This window comes from Bos taurus, chromosome 1 (assembly GCF_002263795.3).
Source record: "Bos taurus isolate L1 Dominette 01449 registration number 42190680 breed Hereford chromosome 1, ARS-UCD2.0, whole genome shotgun sequence".
NCBI lineage: Eukaryota > Metazoa > Chordata > Mammalia > Artiodactyla > Bovidae > Bos > Bos taurus.
The window spans coordinates 70,363,105-70,374,626 of NC_037328.1; the positions used below are offsets into that span (position 1 = coordinate 70,363,105).

The 11,522-nt window shown below is 38.6% G+C and overlaps 1 protein-coding gene and 1 long non-coding RNA gene across 2 annotated transcripts in view; one reads left to right on the plus strand and one right to left on the minus strand.

The window, feature by feature from the left end:
* The window catches only part of FYTTD1 (forty-two-three domain containing 1), a 31,979-nt gene extending 22,539 nt beyond the window's left edge, over positions 1-9,440 (minus strand). Inside the window, exons 1-2 of the mRNA NM_001001137.2 lie at positions 9,245-9,440; positions 4,780-4,908 (exon numbers count right to left, since the gene is read on the minus strand). Coding sequence (NP_001001137.2) covers positions 4,780-4,908; positions 9,245-9,350 — 235 coding nt within the window. The 5' untranslated portion in view covers positions 9,351-9,440. The remainder of the gene's footprint in view (positions 1-4,779; positions 4,909-9,244) is intronic.
* An 88-nt stretch (positions 9,441-9,528) lies between these two features.
* Positions 9,529-9,987, plus strand: LOC132345645 (uncharacterized). The gene is made up of 2 exons (XR_009495058.1): positions 9,529-9,713; positions 9,799-9,987. It is a non-coding gene; the product is annotated as an uncharacterized lncRNA (long non-coding RNA).
* Positions 9,988-11,522: the final 1,535 nt, after the last annotated feature.

The window sequence follows — 11,522 nt, forward strand, 5'->3', positions numbered from 1 at the left end:
GAAATGGCAAGCCACTCCAGTATTCTTGCCTGGAGAATCCCAGGGACGTGAGAGCCTGGTGGGCTGCCGTCTATGGGGTCGTAGAGAGTCGGACACGACTGAAGCGACTTAGCAGCAGCAGCAGCATCCCTACAGATCACTTCCCAGTGAATTCTATCTGCATGGCAACTCTGTATGGTAGGGAATTCATGTAGATTTGTTCCTTTTTTGGGTGCTCTGCCTTAGGACTAAAAGTAATGATCTTATTAGTTTTATAATCATCAAAAAAACAATAGAGATATAACTTTTTAAAATATTAGGATCAAATTGTTGCTACTCTTCGTGTGATTTCCTTCTAGAATTGCAACCAAATGAAAATCAAGCATGATGGGAAAGCCTCTAGTTCAAATTAAATCTGTAACAACTTGCTATTTTTATTTGTATTAAATAATGAAGGATCTACTACTGTGCTAGGCACTGTTCTGAGTACTTTAAATGAGAACTTGATGAAGCTGATGCTAACATCTCAATTTTGCAAGTAAAATGAGGCAAAGAATAGTGACTACCCAGAGGTCATAGTTAGAAAATGGCAGAGCCATGACCTAAGTGCAAGTTTCTGTGGCTCGAAAAATTGAACACTTTTCCAAACGATTAAAGAATAATAAAAGGCAGAATATAATCTGGTACATTTCCAAAGAGAAAAAAAACAGCTATGACAGAAAAGGCAGGCTCTGAGCTAGCTACAAAACACAAACGATGTGAATAAGGAATAAGGCAAACAGTGACAAGTACAATTCAAAGACATAGGCAAGCACAGTGTACTGAGAGTCTAGAGAAAAGGACAGAAAGTGAATGGATGTGGCAGGCACAAATAAGAGGGCTCTAAGTGGGGATAAAGACTATACTTGAATAGGAATTGAGGGGGTCATGGAATTCATGATTAGATTATATCAGTTTTGAAGCAGTATCTTATACTGAATGGAAGACAGAAGACAGTGAAACCATTCTGGATGCTATTGCAATATTAAAACATAACATGATAAGGGACTGGGAGAGGAACAAGGAAATCTGAATGTATTCCAAAAGAATGAGTGAATTAGTAGAACAAAGAGAAAGTTTAAAGAGAGCAGGAATCCATTATTATACCAAAGTTTGAGGCTTAGATGAGAAAGACTCATGAAAAAAAATCTCATCAACAAGAATAAAAAGAGGTGGAGAGGGAAGGATTGGGAATTTGGGATTAGTAAATACAAACTAGTATATATAGGATGGATAAACAACAAGGTACACTACTATATAGCACAGGGAACTATATTCAATATCCGGGGTAAGCCATAATAGAAAAGAATATGAAAAACTATACACACACACACACACACACACATATATATATATATCACTGAGTCACTTTGCTGTACAGAAGAAATTAACACAACATTGTAAATCAACTATACTTCAATAAAATTTAAAAAAACACACAAATAAAAGGAAATTCTATTTCTAGGTGCTTTCTATTATAGTTACTGTTCCCATTCTCATCACCCTTTCTTTCTACAATCTCTTATTTATCAACAGCTTCTCCTTTACCTTCTAAAAAGCCTAGATCATCCCTTTCTTCTCCTTCCTTTTCTACCTTTGAACAAACTTCACTAGCTCTATCTCAGTTTTAGCAACAGTTCTATTTTTCACCCTTTCCTTGTCATGTTTCATGCAATAGTCTTTTCTCAGTTTTCACTCATTTAGCCCCTTTAGAAAGTTCTCTTGTCTTTCCAGAGTACCTTCATTCTCATTACTTCAACTACTACCTCTATGAAGATCCTTCCACATTTTAAGCTTCACCAGAGCAGCAGTTGAACACTAGTCATGTGTTGGAGGGACATATGGAACTTTAAAAATACCCAGATCATACTCCTGCAGATTCTGGTTCAGTAGCAATGGAGTGCAGCCAGACTATCAGTCTAATTTATAAAGCTCCACAGGTTCAACTAATGTTGAGAATGAAAACTAGACATAGGAATTTTCATCTTTCTTTTGAATCTACAGCCCAATTCCTTCATGAATTTCTTTCACAGACACATCCAGTTGCTTAATTTCTGCAGTCAGATCACTTACACGAAGACTTGAGGGATTTTCTAGAAAATATCATATCACAAAGTGTATGCAATCGTATTACTGGCTCCTTTTCAAATCAGCACACAAACTTCTCCCTGCCTCTTCTGCATCTAAAAGAGACAGCATTCTCAACCTTTTTGGTCTCAGGACCTCTTCATACTCTTAAAAAATTACTGAGGACCCCAAAGAGCTTTTCTTTTCATGAGTTTATGTTTACCGATATTTAGCATACTATAAGGGTGGTATGCTGTTGGCTCAGTGGTAAAGAATCCGCCTGCCAATGCAGGAGATAAGGGCTCAATCCATGGGTCTGGAAGATAGCCTGGAAAAGGAAATGGCAAACGGCTCTAGTATTCTCGCCTGGGAACTCCCATGGACAGAGGAGCTTGGTGGGATATAGTCCATGGAGTTGCAAAACTCTTAGGGACTAAAAATAACAAGCCATACTACAAATGAAAACTAAAACATTTAATAACGATGCTATTTTAAAGTTCACTAAATGTAGGGCAAAAAACATTTTTTAACGAAAAACAACTATTATTTTCCTAAACAAAAATATTTAATAAAAAGAGAAGCACTGATTTGCATTTTTGCAAATCTTTTTACTGTATGGCTTAATAGGAAATTTTCTGTTTCTGCATCCAATCTGTTTGATCACATGCTGTGTAGATTTTGGAAAAGTCCACTGTACATTCATGAGAGAATAAGACTGAAACAATTAATGTCTTACTATTATTATAGAAATAACTTTGACTGTTTACACCCCTTGAGTCCTGAGGATTCCCTAGGATCTCTGGACAACACTTTGATAATCGCTGTTGCATAGTATTCCATCCCTGAAGAACATTTAGGTTGTTTGTACAAATATGCATTGAGTGACTAAATTACATTTCAGGAATAGAATTGGGAAAACTTTATTCTCTTATGTGTTCAGTCATCAAAAATAAATGATTATTTGCTAAGGGCTCTCTGCTTATTCTGTTACCTCAAGCTAACATTCTCACTGACATTACAATGTGGAAATTTGAACTTACCCAAACCAATCAGAGCTTAAGAAAATCCCATCTCTCTCTGAACATTCAGTGACAGGAGCAGCTGTTCTATTTTAGGCCCTGTCACATGGAAGTGAAGAATATACAAGCGCAAATTCAATCTTAAAAGATCCTAAGGCACTTGCAGATCTTTAGCTCAACGCTGAGATCATAATCTCTGTAAAAGGAAAGCTTTTCTGATCCTTCATGAACAGGATCCTATTTCACCTTATTGATTAAATTACCACCGATTATCTTAGCACAAAATGCCTATCTAAAATCCTATAGTACTATCAGAATTTCTCTTATGATATTTCTCAACTCAAGTGTTTTTCACCTTATCTGTCACCTGAAGTTCCCTGAAGTAAAAGACTGCATCTTTACAAACCCCAACAAGCTGGTCAGTTCAGAGCATTTATCAGGTATTTAACAAATGATTAGCATAAACAAATGTATTTCTGGCTTCTATGAACTCTAAAATTATTTTAATATAAATCATATTTAAATATGGTATGTTGAGTAACATAAGAAATCTTGAAATATAAATCACTGGAATTAAATATTAATTTTCTATAGCTAAATACCTGTCACAAGATTTATTCTCTTGAGTCCAGCTATCCAAGAAAATTATTAGGGAAGAATAAATTTTTCTGTACAGTCTAATTTTAGTTATAGGTATATGTTGAGGATATGTTGGCATATCAGCTGTTAAACGTAGGATTAATTATGTTCAATCTACTGGAGATTACTTGTTATGTTTTTTAACATATAGGACAAAAATCACCTTAGGAATTAGTTTATCAAACATTTTTTCACATGTGTAAAAAAGATCTTGAGTTTTAAAAATCTGAACAAATGTTTATTCTGAAATGCTGATGTAACTGCTAAAAAAGTTAATGAGTCACATATAATTAATAGTATTCCCTTACAACCGTAAGTCCATTTTGGAACAAGATGTTATAAATAAATAAGCTTCTAGATTACTAAAAATAACTGTATATGTAGAGTTCCAAAATAATAGACCACATCTAAAGCATTCAATTCTGTGTTACCTTTGGAGAATTTAACAAATCTTAAAGATCCTGCATAAGATAAGTAACGTAGAAATAATTTTCTATGCAAAATAGCAGTCTCCATGTATTTAAAAGGTTTTCATATAAGAAAGATAATTTGCTTCCTATAACTCTATAGAATTAACAGGAAGGCATGATTTAATTCAAATTAAGAGAATCTTCTAGTAAACGGTGTGTCTCCAATAATGGAATAAGTTATCTTGTGAGGTGGTACGTTCTCCCACTGAATGTATTTAAGCTAGAGTTACACAGTCATCCATCAGACAAACTAACATCTAACTGCAAAGAAGACTGAGACTTTATGATATGTAAGATCCTTTACAAATCTATATCCCTAAAAATGACAAAGACTTTATATACTGAGGTTACTTTAAAATGACTTAATGTTTTTAAGACACACGGTTAATCACCTATTTAAGGAAACCTGAATTGCTACCAGATTGTAAGATTAAACAAAACACTGAGAGAAGGAAAAACATAAATCACTGATGTATTTCCTCCATGTTTTAAGTATGTATCAAAGATAGTATACTATGAACCCATAAATAATTGGCATTTTATTAAAGCTTACTTGCAAAACTTACCAGAATTCTGTTGAATACCCCATCTTACTCTCATCCTGAATTGCCTGGCACTACTTTGCTGAAGTCTTCTATTTAATCTCGGGAAATTCTGCTTCTTTCCTTCCTTTCGATTCAACTTGATGATATCATCTGTGATAGACAAAATGTGATGATTATCTTCATTTTAACTTAATGACTCAATTACTCAGTCTCATTTTCTAGTTGACAGATTTCCTATGTCCCTAACTTCTTTTCTACTTTGGAAGCACTTCCTTAAAAGGATAATAATCCTACGAACATAAAAGCTCAAATCAGCCAATATGTTTGGAGCAGTGAAGGAAAGTTTCATAGGAAAAGCTGAAGTCAAATTTCTATTATTCACAGTATTTCTTTTCCTAATGAATGTAAATAAGCAAAACCTGTTTACAAAAATTATCTGTATTTATCTTCTATAAACACAGAAGTCTTCAGTTTTAAAGATGACCAACTTTCAATAAAACCATTGGCAGTCAAATAATAAATCATTTATAAACCAAATTTCTAAGTTCATCTCAAGTTAGCAAATCTTTACTGAGTATATATTATGGTGCAATGAATATATGTGGCAGGCTGTGCCGTAATAGAAACAAACAAAAGTAAAATATGACTACTCTCAATAAATTTAAAATTAGTGAACGAAACAGACATGTAAATAATGAACATAAAAGACATATAAGTAAACAAGTACCAAACAAGTAAACAAGTACTTTTTGTACAGTACAAAAAGAAAACACTACTCGTTCTTTGCTTGTTTAGCACAGCAATTCAGGGTTACCTATTTTTCTTTCTACACAGTTCTCTCTTTTTTTTTTTTGGTCATGCCAAGGGGCACATGGGATTGTGGGATCTAATTCCTGGACTAGGGATGGAAACCGTGACCCAAGTGGAAGCTTGGAATCCTAACCACTGAACCTCTAGGGAATTCCCTCTGCACTGTTCTAAGTCTCATTATCTCCAAAAACACTTTCAAACTGTCCCAAGGTAATTCACAAACAACACACTGCTCTAATATCAAAAAAGAACAATGTGAAGATCAGGAAACTAAATGTACTCCAGATCCTATTTACATATGTTAAAAGGAGATTACTAGCAGACAAAAAATACCTATTTAAAAATATTCAAACAATTTCTCTGAAGTTCCAACTCCAATTCTGAATTGAAACTACAGCATATAAACCAAATAAACTGAACACTGTCAACACTTCTAAATAAAATTAATGAAACTAACAAACTTCAGTTATTTTTTTCCAAACTGCTCTAAATACAAATAATTTAACAACTGTATCAATATGACCATAGTCTTTTCTAAAGTCAAAGACAGATATACAGGGATCTTTTCTCATATAGCACTCCTCTATCTCACCCATCTTTCACATTTAAGACTTTAAATCACATTCAAACAAATAGTCATATAAAATAATTCAAATCTCCTCAAGAAGAGATAAATCTTTCAGCTACAAAAAAATTCATCAAAGTTAAAGGGACTCAAAAACAGTTTTTATAAAATACAAAGATTTCACAAATCCCAGAGGCATGAACATGTTAAATTCCCAGTAAGCAGAAAGAAAATATAGTTAGAAAGCCACTACTTTCGAAGCACTACGTTCCTTTAACAAGGTGCTACTTAGTCTTCACCAAAAGTCTGAAATCTCAGAGTTCAGGAGAGTATTCCCCCTCCAAAATTAATTTGATCTGGAAACCATAAAACAAGAAACAGTAGAGTATAAATCTGCCTAATTAGGTTGATTTAAAAATAGGGCATTACAGAGTAAAACTAAAAATTAAAAGTAGCAAAGCATATCAAATATAAAATTATGTTTTATATTTAAGCATTTTATTACCTAAATCCTCAAGTTAAATGGAGCTACAATGACACAGAAGAGTCTTCTAATCTAAAGAAGAAAATGGCTTTCTCCTAATCAAGGAGAGATAGTAACTGAGTACTAATAAGATGGTTCTTAAAGCATGCATTCATTCAATTCTCACAATAATTCCATGAAGTAACTATTTTAATCCCCATTTTCAAATTAAGAAACTGAGTCACAATGAGGTCAACTACTGATAACCTTGGTAGATAATTCTATATGAATAGTCACATAAACCCGAAAGAGCCACAGTTAGAAATAAAACAAAAAATTAAATTCTAAAACCTATGCAAGCCTGATAAAATGGGATATTCATTTTATCAGGGATAAAGTGGGATATTCACAAAACATAATAATTACTTAAAATATCTGTCTCTTCATCACACCTACATGAAATTCACTTAAAAAAAAAAGGCACCTGACAGAATGCTGTATGTTCTTAAGAGAATAGAGAGACCAAGTTCTAGTTTAGCTATCTACTGCACTTCATCTCTACCTTCAAAGAGAATTATCCCTCAGTTTTCTTCACTTGAACACCCTAATTACCAAAGGAAAATGCATACAAAAAAACTCAGAAACTTAAGAAATGTATTGGTTAGAAAACACACGTTTAACACTTTCTACATCTACATCATGGTGCTCTGAAATACTGATTCCATCATTAACTTGCTGTACAACTTGGGCAACGTTACTTAATTTCTCTATGCCTCAGGTTTTGTAAAACAGAAATAACAATGGCTTATACAGTGTGTGTGTGTTTGTAAATATGGTGCTTACGGTGTACCAGGTACAGTTCTGAGCAGTTTATCCATGCCTATTGACTCTTTTAACACTTACAGCAACCCTCTGAGGTAGGGCCTCACCTTTTTACAGATGAGGCACTAAGAAGCAATTTGCCCAAGATCAAATGGCTAATAAGCGGCAGAGACAGGATTTGAACTGAGACAGTTTGGGATTCCAGATTCCATGCTCTTTACAAGCAGTTATATACCTTATAGGGTTATCACTGGGATAATTTAACACATATAAAAATGCTTAGTCCAGTGCCTGGCAGGTAGTAAGCACTCAATAAATATTTACTATACTTTTTCTTGGCCTTAGTTCAAAAGATGCCTCATGTCTTTGCAAAACTATGATCTTCTGATGATCTGCTTAATTCATGTCTTGGGTTCTAACTTATGGCAACAACAGAAAGCAAGAGTTCTTAATGACTAAAAATCTTGCAAAAAAAAAAAAAGAAACACAACAAAAATGAAAAATATCATCCTTGGAAAAGTTACACTTCTATATGCCCTGTGCTGTGCTTATTAGTCAGCTGCTAAGTCGTGTCCAACTCTTTGCAACCCCATGGACAGTATCCCGCCAAGCTCCTCTGTCCATGAGGATTCTCCAGGCAAGAATACTGGAACGGGTTGCCATGCCCTCCTCCAGGGGAATCTTCCCAACCCAGGGATCAAACCCAGGAAGCCCAATGATACTGAAGTGGGTAGCCTATCCCTTCTCCAGGGAATCTTCCCGACCCAGGAATCGAACCGGGGTCTCCTGCATTGCAGGTGGATTCTTCACCAGTTGAGGTACCAGGGAAGCCCCTCTATATGTCCCCAGAACTTTTTAAATATCCGAAAACTTGTAGGCCTCAGCCAGAGCTAACCATATCTAATGTCATAACCTAAATCCCGATAAAAACAGCATTACTTTTAAACCAACCAAGCCAAACAGACTAGTGCCTCCGTGGTGCTGGGTCTGAATTTTTAACTGAATCGCCCATCTTCCTGCTTTTTACCTAGTTGTCACCAAACCACTCCAACTCTTCTAGGTCCTATGCTTTACTTGTCTTCCTATCAATCCACATAAACCATCCTTCGCTTTTCGCTTCGTTTTGTTCTAATTTGCTAACTTGAAGGACTGGATGAGGAGAAAGTGCTTTTCTGGGCAGCACCTAATACACCACCATTCCATGAAGTCCTTTCTAAGTATCTTTTCTGTCAAGCGCCCCGCGGTGGCCTTGCCGTCTGCTGCCCGTCAGAAATGGCCAACTCTAGGGGCTTCCTGACGCTTCTGCGCGACGCCAGGCACAGGCCAAGGCCCAAGCGCGCAAAACGTCCAACTAGCCCTTCCCTGGAACCACGGATTTAACCGAACCAGCCCGGCTCTCGAAAAGCTTTCCTTAGAAAGGCTGGCTCCGTCCGATCCGTGCCCTAGCTCCCTCGATAACGCCCACACCGAACACGCCTGAGGTGAAACGCGCGGAGTTTTCCTCACAAAGAGCCGGGGTCACCCGTGTGGTGGCGCCCTTCGAGAGGAAAGAGGGTCCGCACTCCTAGATCCCCCCCCAAAGTCCCAACCCAAAGCGCCCTCCGCCCCCTCAGATACAGTCCGGCCGAGGGGATCCCCGAGGCCCTCCGACTTGACCCCGACACCTGCGAGCTCTCCCCCGCCCCCACGTCCCCACCGGCCCTCGCTTGGTTCCGCCCACCCGCAAGAAAACTCCAGCACCCAACCGCCCCTTCCCCCACAAACCACGGCATTTGGTTCCACCCACACCTCCTCCCACTCCAACTCGGTCCGACTCGGCTCCTCACCCAAAGACATATCAATTTTGTCCAGGTTTTCATTGCTGCGGGCTTTCGGCGGCGCAGGCGGCGGGGTTGCGGTGGCTCCCATTAACCGGGTACTAAACCGGTTCATGGCTGGAGACGTCGAGCTGGAACAGTCAGACGAGAAGGCCAGAGGCTGAGGCCTGCCACCTCCCACTCACGCACGCAGACTATCCGCACCGCGAGAGCGCGCACGCGTGCTGACGGAGTCCGCGCCCCCCCCCCTCCTCCCCCCACGCGCGTCTGACGGCGGGGGAGGTGGGGACCATAGAGACGAGCGGCCTGCGAGAGTGGCCCCACCCCCTTTCAGGGACTGGGTCCTAGCGCCCCTTGCTGGACAGGAGAAAACATTTCACCCGCCGCTCTGGCTGCTAGTGAGAGCCACCGTTTTAGCAGTTCGCCTTTCTGCCGGAATTATGCTGGACCGTGAACACCTCAGAATCACATGCCTAAAGTGAGATCATGTTCCTCCGTGCCCTTCGAGTCCCCTCTGCTACAGAAAGGCCCCGTAAGCTTTGGTACACACGAACTTTTCACAGCCCACTGCAATGCAGCCGCAGAGGCAGGGCCGACCCTACGAGCGTGGATTGCAGAACTGTGCCTCAGCTCCCCTCTCCCTGGTCAGCTCCTCCACCTGCAGCATGCGGAATCGCCACGTCTGGACGCAAAGCAAAGCCTGCACTGATAATCCTTGCGTCACCATACTAATAAAAGTATATGCTAACGTTCCCCGTCTCTGTACCACTTCTCAGCCGGCACACTCAAAACATTTTTCACGGTACTAGCTACCTTAAAACCTCACCTTCCTTTGGAAGAGGGGTAAGTACCTCTGCTTATTTGGCTGCATTTTTCTCTAATTCACTTGCGTTGGAAATTGATAGGGGGATTCGATTTCTTTCTAATCATCCCTATGGGAAAACTTCTTAATATTTGATTAACTTCTGCATAAGAACTTTTTTTTTCCTATTTACAAAACGTGATATTCCCTCTCTTCTTACCTCCTTCTCCTCCTCCAAAGTAACTGCGCTTGTGTGGAAGCATTTAAGTTATATCATCCTCATAGCAGCTTAAACTATGTAACACATTTGCATGTAAGAAAAAAATCAGGGACAGGTATTCTGTTCATTTAGAAATCTCTGCCACCTTCCCCCTCTGCACTTCCTAAAATTTCTCTTTGCATAGAAACCAACCAGTGATCTAAAGTGTCTCAAACCCACAATAGCCTTACTTATTTTTTCCCCAAGACAAAAAATACAACCATAAGAGTAGAGTGAATCAGGTGAAGACACACCTATGAAGGGATACAAGAAACTTAAATGGTGGAGGAAGGTTTGGACTCAAAAAGATCCAAGAACAATATTCAGCACGTCAAGGAGAATAACATGTATGCTCCTAGCACAATGTGCTTGATATTACTACTGTTCCACTCTGCAGCTACCACCTCTTTCCCAACTGCTAAGAACTAGGCAACTGTATTGTAGAGAAGTACAAGAGAGCCTAGGTTTTATTGAATGTTTTCACTCACTTCAGTCATTCACCTTGTGAACTTGGGAGAGTGTCTGGGCTTCATAATCATCTTCAAAACAAGAAGTAGTTATACTTAATATATGTTAATCTTTATTATCTCTAAGAGTCCTTACAGTTCTAAAATATTCTAAACACAAGACATTTTTCTACATACTATCCTTCTCTCACTAGAAATAACTTCTGCAATCACTACTTATTGGTAGGAGCAAACTACAGGGAGGAACACTGGATTGAGTTCTTAATTTTATGGAAGAAAATTAATGTATTTAGAGTATGGATACATTTTGTATTTCAGGCAATACAGGACAGAAAATAAAAGTCTCAAATGTGTAAAATTCTTCCCACACCAATTTATAAAGATTCCCTTTTATCCTGGTCTTCTCCTCCAAACTGAAGCCCCATACCAAATCTCTTTAGTTCTAAAAGGGAACATGCTCTGGGGTTTCATGAAGCAATTCTAGCTGTTGTGTTTCTCCAAGGGCTGAGGGTTTCAGAGTCTCAGAGCAATCACCCCTATTCCAAAGGGAAAAACAAGGAGACAAGAGGCATTGTAGTTAAGGGTAGATCAGCCACACACAAAGCCATACAAAACAAAAGAGCAACCTGAGACATACACAGCAACAGAGAGGAGGAAGAAAAGCCAAGAAAGCAAAACTGGTGCACGTCCAAGAAGTTGACCAGCCCCTTACAGGGCTGGAGATAAAAGGTCAACCCTGCAATTTGCTGGGGCACAAGG